The sequence below is a fragment of the Phragmites australis genome, chromosome 9 (assembly GCF_958298935.1).
Source record: "Phragmites australis chromosome 9, lpPhrAust1.1, whole genome shotgun sequence".
In the NCBI taxonomy this organism is placed as follows: domain Eukaryota; kingdom Viridiplantae; phylum Streptophyta; class Magnoliopsida; order Poales; family Poaceae; genus Phragmites; species Phragmites australis.
Genome location: NC_084929.1, coordinates 19,431,890 through 19,456,635, shown reverse-complemented (window position 1 = coordinate 19,456,635; position 24,746 = coordinate 19,431,890). Strand labels below are relative to the sequence as shown.

Sequence of the window (24,746 nt, the reverse complement as noted above, 5' to 3'; positions counted from 1 at the left end):
TCTGCTCCATTTGTATACTTACAAAGGAACTCACTGTTTCACCATATAATCTAGGACTGAAAATAATTTTAGAAATTATCATATAAGAAGAATATTAGTGAATTTTTCCATATTTTTAGGATTTTATTTGTAGCCCTAATAATTATTATCAGTTATAAAAGTTACATTTTTGGAGAATTTTAGTTTAAATTTTACATAAGATTTATTGGGTGAATCCATTTAAAATGGGTTGCACATGGATTATAAAACACATACAAAAAGTTTTAGGAGTTTTGAAGAAATATAAGACTATTTTTTGAATGAATCTAATTAAAATCGAGTTTTGTGTAAAATTAATGCATAATACTTGTAGTTTTATGTTACAAATATTACAATACTTATAGTTTTGTGTAATTCACTCTTAATAAAATAATACTGATAGATCAGACTCATGTTTAGGGAGCGAAATTTAAGGAGCTGATTGGAGCATGCTGTGTAACATGGAGTGAAATCTGGATTGAGAGCTATCTATTTATAGATGAATAGAGAGCTATAAATAGGAAGTGAGTTGAAGATGCTGTAAGCAGCCTTTCTGTCTGCGCCGTTTCACATCCAAAGTTAATGTCAAGATCCCATTGCAATTTTTTATTTTTCAGGTCTGCTATTCGCTTTGCTAACCAATCTTCTTTGACACCTACATTTTGTCTACAGACGAGCACATTCACAAATTGTCTATTACACAAATTCTAATATTTCATCTTGCACCTATCACATAATTTATTCGAATTATCATTTTCTTTACCACACAAATTTTAATACCAATGCAAATACAAATTATCGCTATCGATTCGAGCACCGCGCGTGTATCATCTAGTTTACAATGCTGTTTAGTACCGACCTGATTTGTGGTATCCCCAAACGTGCTTTCTACTATTGTCAGTATCAGGAACATTTTGAACATACACAAAAGCCACTAGAAATTAGAAAATAAGTTACCAATATTCCATTACTACATGACTTGGAACATTATGAGGTGTAAATCAAACACACCAGAAAGAGATTTTGTGGCGTCTTGGAATCAGAAAAGATACTTCCATGCTTCCTTCAGCATATATTTATTGTTGTTTCATTAGTTTCCAGCTAAATGAACTGCAAAGAGGCTCTCGACTACTGATTCCATCGTTGGCCTCTTCTTCCTTTCTTCCTCCAAGCACGAGACAGCCAACTTGATCAACGTTTTAGCTTGCAAGTAGTTGAATTCACCACCCAGTCTGAAATCTACAAACTCTGCTAACCACAATGGTTGCTCCCTGTCCAATCTATAGGAAAGCATCTTGACAAACTTCTTGAGCATCGCATGCACCTTCCCATCCTCACCTTTGACCAAATCAAAAATTCGCGTTCCCGACACTAGTTCTAGAAGCACAACTCCATAACTATACACGTCAACCATTGCCGTTATCGGTAAACCAGATATCCACTCTGGAGCAATGTAACCTATGGTTCCTCGCGCTCGTGACACATTTTGGTTAGACCCAGATCTACTGACCAGCTTTGCCAACCCAAAATCGGTGATCTTAGGTTCCAAATCCTGATCCAGCAAAATATTCTCTGGCTTCAGGTTGCAGTGAATGATCCACTCTAGGCACTCATGGTGAAGATAGGCCAGCCCCTTTGCAACACCCAAAGCAATGTTGAATCTTTTCTCCCATTCTAGAGAGATTTTGCTTTTGAACAATACGTTGGCCAACGATCCATTCTCAGCATACTCCAAGACCAACATCCTATGGGATCTTTCTGAGCAAAACCCATATATTCTTACTAGGTTCATATGGTTAATCCTTGCAATAACATGCAACTCATCCTGGAACTCTACTCTGCTGTGCCTTACATTTCCCAGCTTTTTTACGACCACCGCTCGATCGTCATCCAATATTCCCTTGTAGGCAACCCCTGTACTTCCCCATCCAAGCTCATGTTTAAACTTTTCAGTTGCCTTAACCAGCTCTCTGTAACTATACATTCGGAAATGGTTAGTCATCACCCTGTAGCCTTCCTCAGCTGCCCATACCTGTGATGACCTCAACTCCCTCCTCAAAACAAAGAACCATGCAAATGCGAAGAAGAAAACTTCGATAACGAAGAAGACACCAAGAAACCCATAGAAGTAGAACCATTTTGGTTCCTCCCCACTAGTCCTATTCCAGTAACTGGGGAATGGTTCCATGGTTGTTGTGCTTACATGATCTGTACAATTAAGACGATGTGGTATAGAATCAAGCACATTGGACTGCGGAATGGAGGCATTTGATATGTCCAATCTTGAAGGGAGTTTGATATACATTGTGCGCACAGTGGGCGTTGGGAAAGACCTTCCATTGAAGAGAAGAGCCTTTGGGTAGCATGTACCATTTCCTTCTTGGTATTGAAACCCCTTACAGGTGCAGTCCCTTCTGCATACGTTCTGACAGTCTTGCAATGACACCTTTTCGATACGTTGTTGATCAGATCCCCAAAAATCAGTGTTTCGAAGTTTCAGAAAGGTCACATCCTGTTCCCCATCGCATGTGGTGTCTATAATCGGCATGCAACCTTGTGTCCAGTTACCTGAGCTGCGCATCTTATATCCAGGTGGGCAAGAACATGTTGGTTTAGGCGAATAGTGGCAGATTCCATACGGACCACATAAACCATGAGTCATGCATGGTTGAGATTCAGCAATCCACACAACATTCCATGTTCTGTCCGAGTTATTCAAGCTATAGAGTCTAAGATTACCATCATAATCCAAGGTAAGTCTTCTCTTAATCCCAGTGGCTCTATCAGAGGCAACAATCACATGTTTCTTAGCAAAGTCGCTCGCCAAAAATACCCCATAATCATTAAGGATTGCTATCCTAGTACTGTTGTAAAGGTTTCTATAATTCTCGTAGTACTGGTAATCAGGATCTGGCCAGTATATGCTGGAAACATTAGTTTCATCATATATAAGTGACAATATCGACTGATCGCTGAAACGGAAGATATAGTGACCAGGAACATGCAGCTTAGTGGTAGAGACTAACTCTGTTGTACCAGCAATGCGCTGTGTGGGAAGGACCGTGTCCGTCGGTGAATCGAAGCTTTGCCAAACAATGTTACCACTGGAGTTCTTCAAGACAAGGTTTCCAGTCTCCAGTAGCTGAGCACATCGAACATTTGGGAATTTGCCGTCAGTTTGCCACACAACCGTGCCATCGTAGTCGGTGAGGACCATGCTTCCATCCTTGCGCAGGGTGATGGCGGACCCCCAGGAGTGCACCGGGCTGCCGCGGTTCGCGCTCCAGACGACGGCCTTGTCAACAGAATTGGAGTACCATATCGAGAAGGTGAAGGCGTTGGTGTAGATGTTGCGGAAGCCACAGGAGAATGTGCCGCCCGATGACTTCAGGATTTGGGTTTCATACTCTTCGACGACGAGGGATGATTTCAGTTGTAGAGTGTCGTGAGGCGCGGCACTCAAGGGTAGAGCACGCAGAGAAAGGAGGGCAAGAGCAGCAAGGAGAGTAGCCATGGTTGCAGGGATGGTCTGAGCTTCAGAGTTGGATGGTTACATTGCAGGTGCTCCAATGGTCTTTGCATGGAAGTTCTGACAGATCACTGGTCTTAGTCAAAAACAGGCGGGGCGACTGGTGCAACTGCAACGTTTTGGAATATTTCTATCCTGCAGAAGAGAAGCAATTCTAGTTAGACTTCGCCACGAGAAATGAATTAATTATCTCATCGCCGGCAGGTCTCTCTCATCCAAGGATATACAGCCAGATGACAACGCTGCAGGGTGACCTTTCATTCAACTTGCTGTAACCCTCAAGGAAGCACAAGTATCAGCTCAGGGCAGTCGCTGTCGTACAGGGACATGGACTTGTGAGTTGTGATGCCACATTGCTTTCCAGGTAATTATACACTTCTAATCGTATGCCACTTTGGGAAATGGTTCCGTGGATGAACGAGATAAGATACAATATGACAATTACATTAGCTTGATGCAAGTTTTGGGAAGTATGTTATTACCTATACTGAGCTGCACCTGGATTTTCATATCTGATTGTTATTCATAGATGCAACTTATCTGACAGAGTTACTACGGTTCAAGGAAACCTATATATTGCAGTAATTGAATTTTGTATTTTTTTTCTGTCAGGGTATTAGTCAAAATTCCAGTTAATAATTCAAACTTGATGGTTAATCTGTCTAAGCGTTCAGATGTGCTTCAAAGTATATACAGCCAGATGATGATGGTTGGGATGACTTCTATCTTTGACCGTTTGCAGTTAATCCTACAGTTAATCTGCCTAAGCGTTCAGATGTGCTTCAAAGTTCAAACTATTTATCATTCAATGGGTCTCTCTCATCCATGTATATACAGCCAGATGATGATGGTTGGGATGACTTTTATCTTTGACCGTGTGCAGTTAATCCTACAGTTAATCTGCCTAAGCGTTCAGATGTGCTTCAAACTTCAAACTATTCATCATTCAATGGGTCTCTCTCATCCATGTATATACAGCCAGATGATGATGGCTGGGATGGCTTTTATCTTTGACCGAATTGTTGGTATTCTGAACTCTGAATAAGATCAGGTCAAGGCAGTAGCTGTCCAGAAGGGATATGGACTTGTCAGTTCTGTTGCCGCAGTCCAGAACTCCAAACAAGTTTCAGTCACCTAACCATCTCACGATGCAAGTTTTGGGAAATGCGGTGTTATATCTTGACTTCGGTTCATAATTATCTGTAACACCCAGAGTTTTAGCCATCAAATAAAATTAACTAGAATTTTGATTTAAAAAATCAATAAATCAAATCAAGTAAGTGTTAAACTGGGCAACATACTCTAAATACATATCAAATTTAAACTTTGAATTTTGAAAATATGTCCAAATCAATTTCTAAGGCAATTAGAAGAGAGAATATGCTTAAATTAAAATCCAAGTTGAAATCTGATTTCAGTTAAAATTGAATATCTCATTTACCAGAAAATGTTCAAACTATCCAAAATCTCCAAATTGTCCCCAGGCTGAATTCATTTTCCCCTTCTCCTTTCAGCCCAGCCGCCCAGCCCAGAACTCCACTTTCTATTTCTCTTTTTCTCCTTTTTCCTATCGGTTTGGCCGTCTCTTTTCCCCTTTTCGGCCCAACGCCCCCCCCCCCCCCGCCTTGCGCCGCTCTTGCCCGTTGACGCATCTTTTGCCAAAATTCATCTAAATTCAAGATCTATTTAACCACATCATTTTTTTTATAATTTTTAAGATCATTAAAATTTTAAATTCAAATTATTTGTATTTGAGCTATTTTTGCCATATTTTACTTTTAATGTTAATTTGCATATTTTAGAAAGGAGAAGCGTTCAAGGAGGAACCTGTGGACCCATATTACGAGGAAGGAGCAGAAGACCCAATGAAGGAAAGTCCTACACCCTTTAACCATATTTTACCTAGGTTTTATAAACACAACCTAGTAGAGCCAAATTTGAAAATTTATATTCCTACATGCTTACATTAATTAATTTATATGATCGAATAGTTATGACCTAGCTCTGTTATACCAAACCTTGATATTGATTACCTGTTTTCTATTAAATCCTAGAAGGTTTCCAACATCAACTATATTGATTGTTTGGATGATTGCTTGCTTGTCTTCCTTTAATAGTCTCTAGGAATTGAAGATATGGTAACTTTCTAATGTGTAAGAATAGATGGGGATTCATTTGTAGACAATGAATTAGCATTTATTTATAAGAGTCATACAATATTGATATTGTTTTTATTAGCCACCTATGCCCTGCTTTGCAGAAGCCAAAACAAATGAATTCTAAACAACTGATCTAGTCAACACATAGTAGCGACCACAAGGTGTTATAAACTACATACTTATCTTGTTGACCAAACTACATGAAGTTGCTCAGACACATCAAGAACGAATTTCCTTTGTGATTGTGTCTATGGTTGAGCAATTTGCACTAGTCCTTGGTAGTAAACCAAACCATTCATGTGGTGGTGGTATTCGTGCCATCAACCGAGTGGGTGAAGAAAGGATAAGGTTACGTGAGCAAATTGAGGCCTCAAACCATCATGCAGCTAGTGCTCAAGCAAATATCGAGGGTTCTAAGCAACATGCACGGGCCATGGAAGGCCAAGTCTCCACAATGGTTCAATCAAATACATAATTACAAGAAGAGCAGTAGTCCTAGCATGCTGAGCTGAATTCTTTGTGAGATACTCAAAGTGGTGAAGTTGCACGTCTAGTAAGGCAACAACTGGATCAACATATGATTGTTTTTCTTGCATGCAGAAATTCTGATGCTCCTCATTCATTTTCGCAGCCTTCGTTGAACGCACAAATTAGCGAAGTATGATTTATGTAGCTCACTTTAATTTCTACGATATGGTTTCTCTTCCTATAATTGCGTACTAAACAATGTGTCTTGTATTATTTTGTAGGGCAATGTGGATATCCAAAGGTAGCACTCACAAAGGCCCTGCATCAATTCAGCATCTAAGATATTCAAATAAATATGCTTGGGTCACGTGATGCACATTTGTGAGAATGATATTGTCATAAGAGTATTTTTGTTATGCTACTTTGTCACTGTGGTATAGATAATTATGCTAAATTATTTGCCACAAGTAGGGAATTACTATATTAGTGATGAAATCTCCCACAGCAACAAAAAAGTGTTCAAAATTTGTTATGGTCAAAGAATTATTCAAATAAATATGCTTGTGGCATTGATGCACATTTGTGAGAATGATATTTTCATAAGAGTATTTTTGTTATGCTACTTTTGTCACTGTGAAATATTATCCCATGGATTTATCGATGCTACACTTTTTTTCTTGGCAGGAACGGCGAGACGAGCTGTTTAAATAGGTGTCAAGTGGAAGTGCAGTGATGTATACAGCTGAGTCATCCTAACAAACGAACGGAAGAGTGCACATAGAATAACAAAAGGGGTTATTCCAGGTCAATATTCCTGTACTACCCCTTGTTGGTATGGAGGGACGGAGGAGGCTAGGTTAGCCGCACGGCCGATTGCAGTAGGTGCTTGTCAAAAAGCTTTTGTAACTAATCGTGTAGGGGATTTTGGTATGTTATTAGGAATTTTAGGTTTTTTTTATAATAGGTAGTTTAGAGTTTCGGGATTTGTTCAAGTCACTTTCAGATGTAATTGAGGGTAAAGAGGGGAGGTTTCGCGAGACTCTGCTTGGGAAACGGGTCGATTACTCGGGTATCGATACCTCGATGCGATCGAGGGAAGATAAATCTATTATCCCCATGGATAATTATAATGAATTGTTTGTCACAAGTATCCATTACTATATTATTGATAAAATCTCACCGCAAAAAAGCATTCCACACTAATGCAACTTTTATCTTGTGACAAAAATTGTCATAACAAAAGTATTTTGTCACAAATAGCTTAGTGTTTTTGTGATGAAATTATTCTCACACCACATCTCTTTAATTGCCACAAAAAGTTTATTATGCGTGACAACATTTTGCCACCATAATTGTACCAATGACAACACTTGTTGTAGCAAATAAATATAGATTTATGATGACAAAGATACCACTTTTGCCAAATATAATTGTTGTGATTCACTTATCACAATTATAAATATAGTAGTGAGAGGAAACATCGACACAATAAACTCATATAGTGAATAAACTTGGTCATTAATATTTACTCTCTAGTGACCCTATATGTCACCACTATTACAATAATAATTGTGATGATTAAATTGTCATAAATACTTATGTAGCTATGTGAACTTTTATCGTCACTAAAACAAATATAAGTGACACCAATTTTTGTCATTAAAATAAATATAAGTGATGTCAATTTCCGTCACTAATTTATACGATTCTGTGACCACGAATATCGTCACAAATGGGCAGACCAATAGTGATATATAATTCCATTTTTCACTAATGATCATAGTCATTTGTGGGGAATTAAAAATCATCATTATATTATTTGTGACTTTACTATTTGTGGCAACTAGTGGTGACCGAAAAAATTGCCACAAACACTGCTTTGTGACGAAAAACTATCTTTTTGTGACAACAATTTTTACCACAAATTTCCTTATCCCTTGTAGTGTGCCTCTTTGTTCGGTCTAGTTAGCGGATACAAGCCAATGAATAAGCGACTTGATTCTTGTAATCTCCATTTGGTCTCTATGATGGATACAAACCAAGGTCATGCACGTCAATCTCATCATGTAGGCTCGATTATCTATGATGGATACAAGCCTAAGACACTGCAATACAACAAGTCCCTACCTCTTGGTTCAGTCTCTTCAAGCAGATACAAACCAAGAGCGGGATGAACAACTTGTTTCTTTGGTTTGGTATTTTTTAATGGATACAAATGAAGAGCAAGTGCAGCTGCATAAGGCCCAATTAATTTTATCCACATTTCAGGTTCTTGTGTCTAGACATTCATCGCAAAAATGTCTTCATCGGGTCTGATGAAGGTATAGTACAACTCTGAGCGTAGTGACAGAAGCCTTTCCATAGTTTATTGGTTATGAGTAGGTACCCATTCCCATTCTGTTCATCAGTTTTCACATGGAAATCGTTCTTTCAGATACTTTTAAACTAAATAATGTATCACCGATGATTATTTTGGAATAAATTGGTAGTACAATTACGTCTCTTCGAGTCCCATCAATGTTACCAAAGTTACTAGCTACAATAAGCACGTTATCAGTCATTGGACATAGTACTGGAAGTATTTTCTATCTCTCAATATAAAAATTTGTGGTACTATTGTGGATCAAACAAATCTCTTGCTTTTCATCCATTGGTCGCACACTACATGCAGGAAGTAAATGATCTTGTATAAATAAATATTTGATAAACATAAATATAAAACATGCAGGAATTACACCAATTGTAAACACAATCTATTTATGATACAATTTAAACCACAAACTGATAAATGGTATCTATCTAATATGATTCATATAAAACAAGGGAATTATCAAAGTATTCCTCCTCTGGAAATGTTACTATGCCCTTACATGTGGATAAGTCTCCAAGATCCAGATCTATATATCTATGATTGTAGGAAGATTTGTAGTGAACATTAACTCATTTGAGCCATACTCATAGATGCCCATCATAACATCTTCCACTGACATGAGAGGTTCTCTGTCATAAATAGACATGTTTCCTGCAATGGTTTTCAACCCTGCATCCATTATCTTCATCTTATGAAGTGCCACTAGGTGTATTAATGTTTTACATGTGGCCTTGGTATGGTCAAGACCACCACACCTAGAGCATGGAACCTTTCTTAGCTAGAGAAGGTTTCTTAGTTGGAGGTTCAACTCTTTTGGAAGAAGTAGTTGCATTGGTCTCCTTACTCTTGGATGTATCCCTTGCCTTTCTCTTCTTCTTAGGCTTAGTTTGATGACATTGTTCCTTCCCTTTTGCAGTTCCTTGTTTCTGAGAAGGCTTGACATGATTTTTTTGGATGGGCTTCCTTTTAGGTCGAATAGGAGGATGACGTACTCCATACTCTCTTGCAAAGTCATATGCTAACCAAATCTCTATCCACATAAACAATGGATCCTCCATATGTCTGAACCAATCAACTAATTGCCATTCCATCATTAAGTTAGCTACATTCCATGCGCTTCTTGATGATACAGGGATTCCCACCATTTGAGGTTGTACTCATGATGTCATGAAAATTGAAATATCCCAACACATCATTTGCTCACGTTGGATAATTTGATCATCCAAACTTCAACTTCATGAAGTGTCCCTTATGCATGAAATGCCCTTTGTGAATGTTCCCTACATTTAAATGCATCAACATAAGTTACATATGGCACTAGGGTACCCCCAAAGTGAAAATTTTAGACCATAAACATGTTTAACCTTAATTTATACTATTTGAATACGTATAGAAAATAAATTCTACACTTAAAACATAGAATTAAATACAAACTTCTAGAATATAATCTCTTAAACATGTGAATTACTATATGTTTGAAGTCTTAAAACATTGAGTTGTACATTTTAGATGTTTATGGACCTTTTTATAATTTTACATAATTATCAGCCTGGATTAGGTCCGACCTGCCCTAAGGCGTGGTACTATGACGGCTACAACGTGGTGGTGCGCAGTGAGCCTGTGCACACATCGGCCTGTCTGAAGGCTCAACGCGTGGCGGAGTGGCGCTTGCGCACACCTGCTGGCCTAAGGCCCAGCGCGGTGGTGGCAGCAGCACGTCGCTCGCTATCGTCCATTCCACCAAGCTGGAGAATGGCATGGCAATTGCGCATGTGCACACATGCATGCCGGCAGACCGACCACTCTCCTGGCGTTGAGCGATGGTGGCACAATGGAAAGGTGTGAAGCGGTGGCCCGATGGTGGTCGTGATTCTCCATGGCAGATCGGTGGCTGCTGGTGGTCGTCAACAATGCCTGAATCCGCCAATGTGTCGCCCAATTTTATTTCTAAATTTTTTAATAAAATATTAAATTCAAAAGAAATTAGTACGCTGAAACATATCTGATTAGCCATCACTCTCGTGCTGATAACTTGTTATAGTAATCACATTACCGCGCACTAATTAAATAAGAATTGAAAGGAACATCACATAGAAGACGCAAGATGTAGCCCAATACCACACTACTTTATTGATGATTATGTGTACAACTTGGAAACTCCTCTTCTCCTTATATAAGGGTGAAAGAAGGGATCTTTTTTACATGGATGAGCAATATAAGACTAAACTTTCTACTGCTAATGGGTCTTATTAGTCTCATGTCCTATGACTCTATTTAGACTAAGTGTTCACATGATATTTATTCGCTTCTTATTTCAGCCATTTCTGTCTCTTGTACAACAGTTCGGAAAGCTAGAGCTATTCGAACCTGTCCAACACAATTATGCATGGGCCATTTGTGTTGAAATCCAAGACAACTACGGTCACAAATACATGACGTTTTGGACATTATATGATTTCCAATGCATAAATTTGACCACTATTTTTTATTAGGATTGTTACAAAGTCCAATAAATTTATGATATTATGAAAGCATTTTTCAAGAAAAATACGTACATATGATTTTAATGTTTACACATTAAATATTTTGAAAGCTACAGTTAGTCAATGTTTAAAATTTTTGACCGAACCTTGTCCAAAACATCATGTTATTATGACTGGAGGGGGTATATTTTTTCCTACCGTACAAAAAAAGTCATATGTTCCTGCACTTGAGCATCTTTTTTGAATTTACAGTTTATATGTTCAAACTCTGGTCATTCATTATCTGATGGCTTTTTGTGTCATCTAGTAAGCTTAATTTTTTGCCATTTTTTCGCTGTGTGTTCAACTCTTTTGCATTAGTGTGCATGAACTGTATTTTGATTGGTACACGTGGTTGGTTTTGTTCCCCTTGTCCAGATTTGTTTGGTTGAATTTCTAAATATGTGAATAACTCCAAATCTCATGTCCGCAGATTAGAATGAGTTCTTATTTCTGGAATTTCATGTGTACATGATGAGAATTTTTATGACTAAAGGTGATAAGGAACAATCATATGCACAAATAAAAAATGGGCAATGAATTTACTGGTGTCACTAAAATTTATTTAAACGAGACATTTCTATTGGCCTCAAGGTTATATGTGCATTTGAGGATGTTCTGAAGCTCCGGTGATGAAAAATGAGATAGATTCATGTGGCATACTTTTTCGATTTTTTGTGTCTTTTTGTATAAGTATGTTAACTTTTCTTAATAGAAGTGTGTACACATAAAAAATAGTGCTATAAAAGATTATAGCTCTACAAAATCTATTTCACATTACATGACATGTACATTGCGAAATATGTAGCCCCGAGCAAGTCTCGACACAAGAAGACCTTCTTACAGAATCAAATTCAAAATCTTGTCCCCGGCGCACACAGTTCCATGCCTACTACTATCCCTTAGGACTACCTCTCCCATTCTCTCTCCCCTCCGAAAATATAGATAACAAATTCCTTTTCCACATTAAAAATTGACAGCACAAATCTTGAAGTCTGGCAATTATGTGTTGAATGATTTATCATTGGGAACTTGATATATTGTTGGCAAAATTGCAAACTGTTACTTTTTGATCTAAGTTGAAATTGTCTAGACATCTATGTTCTAGGTACATATTCTAGCAGATCGTACTATAGACGTCGAGAGTATGAGTATGTTCTGATGTGCTGGCTTTTAGTACCAAGAGAGGGTTAAGAGAGAGTCAGCTGTCAGCCTATCACACGAGGACATGATGTTCGACAATATTTGCTCTGCAAGTGGGCTTTGGGCGTCCTCCTTCGTTCTTGGCAAATTCGACACTAGTACAACTCTTTTTTTTGCTGTCACTTCTATGGGTGCCTCTATAGATAATACTATTATGAAATATTATGAAGCTAAAAGCCAGCGAATATACTTTTCTCCCCTTTCAAGACTGCTACATAAACTCGAATGGTCTGTATAACAGCTAAGTCAGCAAGAATAAGAAAAAAAGGAGTATTCTGGAGCGACATGACCTCCATTGAACTTGTGCATAGCATCATCGTGGTCAGCAAAAAGCCCAGCGCACTATGGGGAATATGCTCTACTTAATCTGTGCACTCTCGAGGGACAGGATCGTGGCGTATGACTTCATCTGTCGTTGATCAACACACCGTTCGCGTACCAGTGCGACATCATTCTCATGTTGGCGGAGGGTGGCGGGCTAGGACTAACTATCGTGCCTCTGCCTGTGGCATGGATGTGGTTTGCTTTCTTGAGCTCAAATCCGGTCAAGTCAGGATGATATCCGACAAGCCAAGCATCCATACTGCCATTCCTCTTACATGAGCTTCCACACTCCCGGTATGATCTAGTTCCTGAGGAACATGACGTAGTCGAGGAAGCAAACAATAAGAGTGGCGAGGAGTAAGATGAAGGTGCTTCTGGTGATGAAATCATCTCATGTATCGCAAGGGTCTACAATTTTGAACTTTATTTTACTTTTACATTTTAGTGGAAGAAATCAGTAGAAAAATAAATTAAGGTTCGAAACCAGAGGTAAAAACAAAATAAATGTTCTCTCGGATTAAATACTCATGTCCGCTTTGAGTAAATTTCATAAAACTTCACTACCTTTGTCAAAACTATGAGAAAGCCACAATTTTAATCATATCCTCATATGTACCAGACAACCACACTTCTATTTCATAATGTTTTTTTTTAAAAGTTGCATTTTTTGTTTGGCCAACTGTCCCTCTAAATGAAGAAACTAATAGCCCAAGAACACAACACAACCCGGTGTGTGCGAGCCATTGATTGCCATTTTGATGGACGGTGGAGATGAGTTGAATAGAAAATCCTAACTCTTTTATACCCTTGTTCAGGTTGAGAGGATGTGAGCAAGCAGAGAAAAGTAGCAACTGAGTGTGTAGCAGACCATAGAACAACAAAAGGAGACACAAGAGAGAAGGAAGAGAAGGAGAAGCTTGATGTCTAGATTGGCTTGTCCTATGCAACCTTCATTAATCTCATGATCAAAGACATTGGTTAGTGGGGCACCAGATTTGAGGGGAAGTTTGACATCATTGTTAGCAGCAGATTCAGTAGTGCATAGTTTAGGTAGAAGCTCGATTTCAGGGGTCAAACGGTGTCCAACTTAGCTAATATTTTATCCGTTTGTGTGTGTGTGTGGGGGGGGGGGGTTGTTGATCTACAGGTCTGCAAGGTTTGAAGCCATTTAGATCTATGGCTTGTTCGGTGTGAGATGAACTTTCAAGGGGACAAAATACAATTTTCTCTGTTTAGCTGAAAGTGCTACCTCCTGTCGTATCTCACTTTAGTGTTGTTGCTATTGCTATTGTATCAAGGTTGTAGTTACCTTATTGGTATTGTTACTATTGTAGTGTACCTCTATAGGTTTTAGAGATGAATTGTATCCATTAACATTATATAATGCAAGAGATTGGGAGTGAGTTGTTTGCCTCGTGATTTTTACTCCTCTTGATTGGAGGAGTTTTCCATTAAATCATTGTGTCGGTTGTGCATGTTGTTATGATTATTCTATTTTTGGCTGTTGTTTTAAATTGTCATCAAAGTTCATCACAAGATGATATATTACTTTTGCACGATCTCTACCCTTTATTCACATCGGAATGGTATCAGAGCCTGAGGTTCAACCGAGGTTTATATTGTGTTCAACTAGTGTTACTTGTTGTTTGCCTTGTGGTGAAGATAGAAGTAAATACCAGTATGATGATCTTATTGAATGATACAAATTATCAAGCTTGAATGGTAAGATGGAGGATTTGCTCTCTGCCAAAGAATATTGGAAGCCAATGTTTGTCACTGAGAAGCTGAATAATAAGTCTGATGATGAATGGAAGGTTCTTCATCGCCAAGCTTGTGAGTTCATTCGATAGTGGGTCGATGACAATGTTTTGAACCATATCAGTGAGGAGACACATGCACGTACCTTATGGCAGAAGTTGGAGGAGTTGTATGCTCGAAAGGAAGATACAAACAAGATGTTCTTGATCAAGCAATTGATGTGTTTGAGGTATCGAGAGGGCACTCCTATGGCTGATCATGTGAATGCATTTCAGAGGCATTATAAATCAGCTTTCATCGATGGGCATTACATTTGAAGATGAGGTGAGATATTTGATGCTACTTGGTTCATTGCTAGACACTTGGGAAACTCTAAAGGTCACTCTATGCAATTCAACTCTAAATGGTGTTGTCACTTGAAATATCATCAAGACCAAAGTGATAAATGAGGAGAAAAGGAGGATTGCAAAAAGGGAGGGTTCTTCCTCACAAGGTGAGTTGTTGGTCACTGACTCACGAGGGAGAAGTAAGAGTAGAGATCTAAGGCAGAGTGATTTTTTTATTAGAAGCAAGTCACAAGGAAGGTCTTCAAAAATTGAAGGCACAATGAATCTAGAAGTAGAAACAAGTCATGAGGAAAGTCTTAAAAAATAGAAGGCAAAGCAAATAAGGAAGTAGAAGCAAGTAAATAGGAAGGCCTTACAAAATTGAATGATATCATTTCATGAGATGGGACACAAAAAGTGGGACCGCTCTGAGTGGAAGAGGAAGCTCAAAGAAAAAAAAAACACATGAAAACAAGATACTGATAGTGACAACGATAGTGATGCTGGCTATGTTACTTCTGTAGTTGAGGAAATGATGGTTCTCACTGAGGAAGACAAAGGTGTAGCTGGCCCAAGTGTTTCCACTAATGAGAAAAGGAACACTATTGTTTTTTATGATGAAGCCATTAATCATGTGAATGGTGACAAGATGATTTGAATATTATACAGTGGTGTCATGATGCATGCTATTGTTGGGAAACGGGTAGGCTACGCTAGCACAAAATAAATTTTCTCTACCGCATTCAACCAGGAAGCCATGCGAGTAGTGGATCATGAATTGTTACCACTTGACGAGCAGTGTAGCGGAAGAAGAGTTGGAGCAGACCAATCCAACGTCGTGCGCGTCAAGTAGTCGATAGTCAACCTTGTCCCAAGCACGTCCCGAGCACCTTCCGAGTACTCGCGAGTACGTCCTGAGTACTCCCAAGCACAACCCGAGTACCTCCGAGCACGTCCCGAGTACCCCCGAGCACGTCCCGAGTACCCCGAGCATGACCCGAGCATCCCGAGCACGTCCCGAGTACCCCCGAGCACGACCCGAGCACCCCGAGCACGACCCGAGCACCCCCGAGCACGTCCCAAGTACTCCCGAGCAGATCAGCACCGCAATAGTAGCAGCGCCTCTACGGTATCCACACGTACAAGAATGGAATCGCCATGCGTCGGTGTGCTAGCACCGCGCGCCCGGCTAGGGTTTCGAAGGGAGTTCGGGAATAGGAGGCGGCCAGGGTTTTTGGTGGCAAGATCTGTTTTTTTCGAAAAAAACTCTCAATGCGCCTTGGCCCCTGCCTATTCTTATATAGAGCACGCCAATGGGTCTTTAATCAACATTAAAGCCCATTGTGACTCTAAACCCTAATGGACCTTTAATCAACATTAAAGCCCATTAGCAGATCCAATCTGCAAACTCGATCACCTCTAGGGCATATCACCAACAGCTATATCTCATATAGTGTTCTTCACAAGCTATACTCTAGGTATTTTTGGGGTTGTGAAGATGTGCATTTGAAAACTCCAAATGGTACAAAATTTGTCCTCAAGTCTGTGAGGCATGTTGAGACAATTTGGCTCAATAGTGATAGTTGCTCTACCTAGTGATAGGTGTACATATACTCTTGTTTAGTGAGAGGAAAGGTACCAAGCGCTACACTAGGACATGGAAGACGAGAAAAGAAGGATCAAAGGCGTTGTTGGATTTAGGGAGCGTGCTCAGGAAGGGAACAAAGAGTTCAATATATAAAACGCCGGATGTGATGAGCTTGAGGTGAGTGCGGGTGGGTAATTGAGCAAGTTTGGAGATGGACAATACAATCTCACCAAGGGAATCATGATAGCTGCAAAAGGTAATAAGATTTATACGTTGTACCATGTCCATGCTAACCTCTCTAGTGTTTTTATTGATGCATTAGAGAAGAATAATCTTTGTGTTCTATGGCACAAGAGGCTCGGGCACATGAGTGAGAATGGTATGACTGTGCTAATGAAGAAAATCTCTTGTCAGGGATGAAGAGGGTGCACTTGGAAAAGTGTGCAAATTGCCTAGCAAGGAAACATTGTAAGGATGCTTTCAAAAGTTAACCTCCCTTCAAGACAGAGTTCTTGTAGTTTGTTCACTTTGATGTGTGTAAAACACCGGTAAGATCAGTTAGTGGTACTAAGTACTTTGTGACATATGTTGATGTTTTCTTCAGGAAGGTTTGGACTTATCACTTGAAGTCCAAACATCAAGGACTTAGTGTGTTCAAGCAATTTCTAGCCTCAGTTGAGAAGTAGACTGAGAAGAAGGTGAAGTGCATCTGCAGTGATTATGGGGGAAAGTATATGGCTTCATTTGATGTTTATTGCAAAGATCAAGGGATTGAGTATCATATAATTCCCCAGAAGACACCACAATATTCCATTGCTAAGAGGATGAACATGACATTGGTGGAGAGAATTAGATACATGTTGTCACATGAAAAACTCCCAAGGGGCAATTTGTGGCAAGGCTTTGATGATTGTAGTCTAATTTTATTAATCTCTCACCATGTTATGCTTTGCAGGGAGATGTTTATGAGAATGTATGGAATGACAAGGAAGTCTCATATGACCACCTGAAGGTGTTCGGGTGCAAGGCCTTGGTATGTGATCCTCAAGATGAGAATCTTTAACTGAAAACATAACAATGCATATTTCTTGGCTATGGCATGGATGATGGAAGCTACAAGTTGTTTGATCCAATAGTGAGAAAAGTTGTGAGAAGCAATGATGTTGTATTTGTTGAAGATGAGACAATTGAGGATATTTGTGAAGACAGATGCAAAGGTTCATTGGCAACGTGAAGAGCAAGACCCAATTCCTACAACTATAGTTCCATAACAAGTTGTAGAAGTGGTGCAGGTGATGAGAGTGAAATCTAACCGTATTCTGAATTTGGAGGTCTAGACAAGGAGCAACATATACAGAAAAAGCCACCAACAATTCCACTTATAATATCTCATTCAAATCAGAGTCCTTTCACCAGGTATTCGTTAGATATGTTTGTGGTGCTATCTAATGGAGTGAAACCCGCATGCTTTGTAGATGCAATGGAAGTGAAGAAAAAGTGGAGGAAGAATCACACACAAGATGAGTTGGTGAAGTTGCCCAATGGCAAGAAGAAGAAGGCTCTGAAAAAGCAAGCGGGTCAAAAAGGTCAAACAAGAGAAGCTTGATGTGTGCCGCCATGGTGATGATGGTGTTGCTACGATGTGAGTTTCTTCATGATGATTGGGGGAGGAGTTTGTTGGGCCAAATGTCCCTCCATGCAAGGAAACTAATAGCCCAAGAGCCCAACACTGCCCGGTGCATGTGAGCCGTTGATCGCCATCGTGATGGATGACGGAGATGGGTTGAGAAGAAAACCCTAAATCTCTTATACCAGTGTTCAGGTTGAGAGGATGTGAGCAAGCAGAGAAAAGTAGCCGCTAAGTGTGTAGAGGCCCATAGAACAACAAAAGGAGATACAAGAGAGAAGGAAGAGAAGGAGAAGCTTGATGTCTAGATTAGTGTGTTCAATGCAACCTTCATTAATCTCATGATCAAAGACTGAAACATGGTTGGATCGGCACCAAAATTGATGAGCTCATTCTACACTTGTACTTTTGGATTAAGTATTTGGTTAGTGGAGCACCGAATTTGAGGGGAAGTTTAACAACTCTATTAGCAGTAGATTCAATAGTGCGTAGTTTTGGCAGAAGCTCAGTTTGTGGGGTCAAATGGTGTCCGATTAACTAATTTTTTGTCAGATCATGGGGTAATCATTAATCTACTTTTCTTCCATGTTTTAAGGCATTTGGATATGTGGTTTGCTCGGTGTGAGCTGAACTTCGAAGGGGACAAAATGTAGTTTCCTCTGTTTAGCTAAAAGTGCTACCTTTTGTCGTATATCGCTTTAGTGTTGTTGCTATTGCTATTTTATCAAGGTTGTAGTTACCTTGTTGGTGATGCTACTGCTATGGTGTACCTCTTGAAGTTCTACAGAAGACTCTTGTATCCATTATTGTGGAAGAGGTTCTAGAGAGGACTATTGTTGGTGTTGCCCTGTTGTTTTACTCTCTTTATTGGACGAGGTTTTCCATGTAAATTATTGTGCCGATTGTTGGTGATATGCCCTAAAGACAATCATAGATATGAATGTATCACATCTATGTTTATTTACTTTTGAATAATGTGTTATTCGATTCGTTAGATAATTATCATTTACATTGATTAGCATGTATGTGACTTATTTTTGAAACTCTTTGTTTTATTGTGATGTTATTTTAAATGATCTCTAGTCTTATATCATTATGTCGAACAATAATGATTCATAGATTAGCACATGTATTGATTGATGATTATGTTTCATAGATCATTTAAAATCAATAATATGGACATATATTAGAGAACATGATGTTGGATAGACCCATTTGGAGATATTGTTGGGATTGTTATATGATGTGCCATCAGTTGTAATATCAAATGGTGTACCTGTAGGATTCTTAGACCTGAGATCATCATTGATTTCTAGAATATGTAATGACACACTTTGGGGCTGTCAAACGCTACTACATAACTGGATAGTCATAAATATAGTTTTCAGGTTTGCAATGAAACTTGACATGGAGTGTGAGTGATCGAGATGGAATTTCTCCCTCCTTTATAATGGGAGAGATATCTCTGGACCCTCAATGTTGTTGGATTAGAAAGTGCATGGTTATGCCAATATGATTAAAGAGTTAATCACGAGTTTAGTAATCCACTATAGGATTGAATGAATGGTCAAACTATCATAAGGACGACACGTTACTCGCCTTGAGCTTGACTGGTATCATGAGGCAAATGGATCAGAATATGCATATATCAATGTTCAGCCGATGTGATCTTTATGTATACTCAGGAGTCAATATGTCCTACTAGAAACCGCTGTTGATTTCGATTAAGAAAAAGGGTTTCCAAAATGTGTCATTTATATGAACCTAACGGGTCACACACTTAATGAGATGGAATAACATATACAATTGGATCCGTTAGTGGTTTTGATTGGATTGTGATCCATAAGAGATTAGAGTCCTAATAGGCCACCAACGTGGAAGCTCGTTAGTGGGCTCTATATAAGGGGAGGTATGGGGTGATAGCACATACAGTTCAATCACTCCAAACCCTAGCCGTGCCCCTCCACCCAACCTCCCAAAACTCTAGTCGAGCGTGCAGTGCTAACACATCAGCGCACGGCGTTCCACTCCAGGACATGTGGATACCATAAAAGTGTTGCTGCTATTGCGACGTTGATTGGCTTAGTGACTTGAACTCAGAGCAGTTGCCGATTTGGCTTCTATTTCGAATTGGAAGTTGGAACACACCTGACTAGGAAGTCGATCGCCTACATCTACTCGAGGAGGAGATCACGTGGAATGGATGATCACCCTACTGAGTTTGGCTACTTCCTCTTCATCGATGCGCGAGATGTTGGACTAGTCTACGCCAACCCTTCTTCCGTTGTGCATTTAGCGATAACAATCCATGATCCCATACTCGATGGTTTCCTGGTTGAACGTGGCAAAAAAAATTATTTTGTACTAACGTAACCTACCCGTTCTCCAACATCGATTGTGCATGTTGTGTTGATTATTCCGCTGCAAGCTGTTGGTTGAAACTTTTCTCAAAATTCATTACAAGACGAGGGATTAATTGTGCATGCTTGCTGCCCTTTATTCCAATCACTTTTAAGCATCAATTTCAAAAAACACATTAACAAAACAAGTAGGAGAATGTTTGATAAAAAAAGAGAGAAGAATGCCTGAGCAGAAATCATATAGATGTATAGTTCAAAAAGACCATATCTTAGTGTGATGTGTCATTCTTCTATTGAGTGGTGTCTCTTGTCCTACAATGATAGCAGTATCCAACTATCATCCACTAGGTTTCAAAAGCCAAAGATTACGTGCGTAACAAGCGTCCGTTAGTTAGGCTCATAATGATGGGAGACGATATTGATAGCATGCAGCTGGTTTACTAAAGGAACAAACCAACAAGTTCTTTTTAACAGTGGTTGGTAAGCAGTGGGTGGTGTGGGCTCCAGGTCACAGCATTTGGATTTTCCTCCTCATGGGGCGACTGCCTCTCCATGGCTATTTAAAGCCACCCTGCATTGGTGCATTGCAAGCATGAGAAGGGAGATCATAGAAATCAACAAGAAAGCTGGGGCCATTGGAAGGAAGGGAAGAATGGAACAAGAAGAGGAGCTGCCTCCTTCTTCGTTGTCCTCCCTGAGGCAGTGCAGGATTTGCCATGAAGAAGAGGAGGGCAAGGAGGGTGCAACCATGGAGTCTCCTTGTGTATGCTCTGGCTCTCTAAAGGTAGGAACATACATAATTGTAAATATGTATATGGCTATTTAAGTTGCGTTTTATGTTTCTTGGTCTATGTTGATGTAGTTTCTTGCTTGAAACTACTACTAATGGTGTTTTGGTATGTAATCTGCGCATGTAGTATGCTCACAGGGGATGTGTCCAGAGATGGTGTGATGAGAAGGGGAGCACCCTCTGTGAGATTTGCCTTCAGGTTGGTTGGCACATTGTTCTTCTCTTGTTCAAATATGTCTTGTTACTGTACTTTCGGCGAAATATTGCATGTATTGCTTTTCATTGGGGTGGCTAAAAAGTTGTAACTAGTAGGGGAAGTGTCACCTAGCTCCCTGTCCTTCTTTATGAATTGTATTTAAGGGTTGACATGTACATGGTTCGTGAAACTTAAGCGAAAGATATGTCTTTGAGAGCAAACAAAGTAGGTCTACCTTTCAGCTGTAAGCAAGTGCAATAATGTAGTGTGAACTGCGAAATGCTCAACTTTTCAGCAATTACATGCGAATTATAGAAAACTTTACAAAAAACATTCCCAATCATTCTTTTTATTAATATATTTTTAAAAATAAAAATGGTTTTTTGTTGCCAGAATTTCGAGCCAGGTTACACAATGCCTCCAAAGGAAACTCCGGTGGTTGAAATTGCAGTCGCTATCAGGTAGCTCTCTCTCTCTCACTCACTCACTCACTATACACATTCCTCTCTCTATCTACACACATTCTGTTGCATTGTCCAATCTGGACACAGGCTGATGGATAACAAAAATGCAATAGAGATAGAATAAGATTAGTATCACAATTAAGCTTAGCTGGACAGTAACAGAGATACCCGCCCTTCAACGGAACCATATAAATCATTAGGTGCCATATTGTTTCCAAACAACAATCATTCAAACCGCGACGAAGCGATTAGGATGCTAACAACCGGGGATTGATGAGATCTGATTTATATCACCATTCAACATTTTAAATGGTCAGCCAGCCAACCAGCCCCAAAGTCCTACCAACTGCTTCAACCCAGGCCCCCACAGGCAAGCATACCTTCCAATGGACCACGGGATCTGGAGCACCCAAAATGTGAGATCCAACAATAACACAGATCTAAGCAATTTCGTCGGCAGCGCTAGGAAGAATTTGCAGTTTGGAAAATAGCACTTTCGTCGAGCCCAACGAATTCATAGAAGTTAAATCTGGGAGCACAAAATGACATAGAAGGCACAGCTCCGAAGACATGTCGCAACATTTTCATAAACCTTCTGCAACATTCATATGTCCAGCAGGTATCCCCTTAGTAATATGATAGCAACTAAACACACTATGTTCGTCACCATAAAGAACAACAAAAAAAAAACAGCTGCACTCAACGATATGACCTGTGAGATGTGCTGCTGCATTGGTGAGAAGAGTGGTCCTGTCAAAAGCGTGTGTCCAAACCAAATTACACAATGGCAATGCACATCCACATCGCATGTCCAGCTAATGCTCCGGTCACTTGGTCTGATTCACAGCATTAATCCGTTGCATCTTGCCACAAGGCAGACCAGGACAAGGATGTATGCACTGCAGCCACCAGATGCAACATTTGTCAACACAGGTTTCATTTACCGTAAACCGAGTTACTAGCGGTAACCAGGACTGACTGGATTTTTCGCCCATAAATTTCAGATCAATTTTGGATTTGAAAATGTTAACCAGCCAGAATTTATAAAAAAAAGGTAACCAGCGAAAAATTCAGAAGTTTTGCTAAAATTAAAAGTTATTTGATTGGGTCTGTATGAATTTTCTACTGGGAGTCCGGTCAAACTGGTAGCCATCTAAATTTTATCAGTAAATGGAACCAACCCTTCTGCCAACTGATCATGCAATGCTTCTCTTGCAGTGAACATGAGGACCTGCAATCTGTGGAATCTCCTGAGAGCTTGATTGACGGCGCAGATTACACCGAGTGCTCCTGCCCTGCAGATCGAGGTGCCACGTGGCGTCGGTCACTCACGATTACGGTATGGAGTGTTTACAGAGAAACCGTCCTTCATCAGGACAGGTCCTGATGCATGGTGTCGGTCCCCTGGATTCTGACTTATGACATCCTGTGCAGTTCACCATTATGCTGTTTGTGTGGCATCTGGTTGCAGTGGTGACGGTCGAAGCAGCAGACCACTGCGCGTTCAGTCTCCTCACAGTAAGTTCATTGGCATGACCCCAGCTGAAGAAAGAGGTTCAGTTAGCTGATTAGATGGATCTAACAGCTGAGGGATATGTTTCTTTGCAGATATACTTACTTCGGGTTGCTGGTATCTTGCTGCCATTCTACGTTGTCATGCGGCTGATTCGCATGATCCAGAGACGGCAGCGGCAATATCGGTTGCAGCTGCTGGAGGTCAGTCATGATTCTGTTCACTGATTTCTTGGGCCACAGAACATGCTGAGCTTTCTCTATTTGTTGACTCAAATTAGTTGTCTCAAAACATGCTGAGCTTTCTCTTTTTTTTTCTGTTTCTGCAGGACCAAAGAAGAAATGCATCAACCATGAATTACTTGCATGGCCAGGAGCAGCAGCAGCAGCTAGTAATTAATATTCATTGAGCAAGCGGATTTAAATGATCCTCCGATAGAAGGTTGCACAAACATACATTATGTATCGCAGGGGAAAACGTTCAAACAGAATATCATTTGTAAACCTTCAGTAGATATATAGATAGTGCAGTGGAAGCAGCCCCGTTTTATTGGCACCGTAAGTATGAATGTAAGATCAAATAAGGGGGAGATCAAATGAATTCAAGTCAAAAGGATAATATTCATGCTTAGTACTTTTTTCGTGGATAATGGTGTTGGTATCAAGAAGATGATGTTAATCTAGCAAGTGCATAATTTGGTGGGAAGATTCGAGTACTCAAATTCTAAGCTAGCCACCAGAACGGAAAAACTAAAAACTAACAGAACACTTCACTTTATCATTTATCATCCCCGAACCCATTTTCCACTGGCGACGACAGAAACTAAGCAAGATAATGATAAAATGGTATTTGTACAGAACACTTCAAAGAAAAAATATGGCGTGTCACTTAATGACAGAAGAAAGAGAAAAGTTTACTGCTATCTAGCTAATACTTTGGACACAAATCCAGGTTAGGTTTCACACATCAAATATATTTATTGATATGAAAAATAACATCAGCACAGCTTGTACAAGGACCACAGAAGCACTCAAGATACTTAAGAAGTCAATGTCTAGCAGATGCAATTCAGAGGCAAAGATTATGCTAGTGATTAGAACCAAAGCGTCCAGTTGTATCTTGTGCACATTTAAGGCCCAGAGGCATGTCATTCTCAATATTTTCTGTTCCCTCCTACTAACCATGTGATCACGGACAGATAAATTTAGGAGTGAAGTGAATCGAAAACAAGATCTGCACCATAACAGTTCAAATCTAACTATGTCACGGGTGTCAGAATTAACTAAGAACAGGGATAAGAATAAATTGGGTTCAACAAACACAAGTGTACAAAAGTCACAAAATGCATTGCTTGTTTGTTGTAGCAGTAGTCAAGGGAGCTAACAAATTCAATAGTACAGATTTGTTAGCATCCTACCAACCGAGTGCCAAGCTAACACCCCTATGTAATCAGATTAGATACGGATAGATATCGTTGATCTATATTCTATCTCACATTTTTCATTGGAATCAGAACCGGACACGGATGGT

General features: G+C 39.7%; 2 protein-coding genes across 2 annotated transcripts; one reads left to right on the top strand and one right to left on the bottom strand.

The window, feature by feature from the left end:
• Positions 1 to 840: 840 nt before the first annotated feature.
• On the bottom strand, positions 841 to 3,606 carry LOC133928735 (putative receptor protein kinase ZmPK1). The gene has a single exon (XM_062375196.1). It carries the CDS (start codon positions 3,530 to 3,532, stop codon positions 1,109 to 1,111), a length of 2,424 nt encoding a protein of 807 aa, XP_062231180.1. The 5' UTR covers positions 3,533 to 3,606; the 3' UTR covers positions 841 to 1,108.
• A 17,165-nt stretch (positions 3,607 to 20,771) lies between these two features.
• On the top strand, positions 20,772 to 23,846 carry LOC133928734 (uncharacterized). The gene is made up of 7 exons (XM_062375195.1): positions 20,772 to 21,037; positions 21,171 to 21,242; positions 21,633 to 21,700; positions 22,922 to 23,042; positions 23,138 to 23,221; positions 23,312 to 23,419; positions 23,545 to 23,846. The coding sequence occupies exons 1-7, from the start codon at positions 20,846 to 20,848 to the stop codon at positions 23,623 to 23,625; spliced, it is 726 nt and encodes a 241-aa protein (XP_062231179.1). The 5' UTR covers positions 20,772 to 20,845; the 3' UTR covers positions 23,626 to 23,846.
• The last annotated feature ends 900 nt before the right edge of the window (positions 23,847 to 24,746 follow it).

Bases quoted from the DNA above. Each gene is read 5' to 3' on its own strand.
- LOC133928735 (XM_062375196.1), bottom strand. From the start codon at position 3,532: ATGGCTACTCTCCTTGCTGCTCTTGCCCTCCTTTCTCTGCGTGCTCTA.
- LOC133928734 (XM_062375195.1), top strand. From the start codon at position 20,846: ATGAGAAGGGAGATCATAGAAATCAACAAGAAAGCTGGGGCCATTGGA. The intron at 21,701-22,921 runs GTAGCTCTCTCT...CTTCTCTTGCAG, and splicing joins GAAATTGCAGTCGCTATCAG to TGAACATGAGGACCTGCAAT. The intron at 23,222-23,311 runs GTAAGTTCATTG...GTTTCTTTGCAG, and splicing joins GCGCGTTCAGTCTCCTCACA to ATATACTTACTTCGGGTTGC.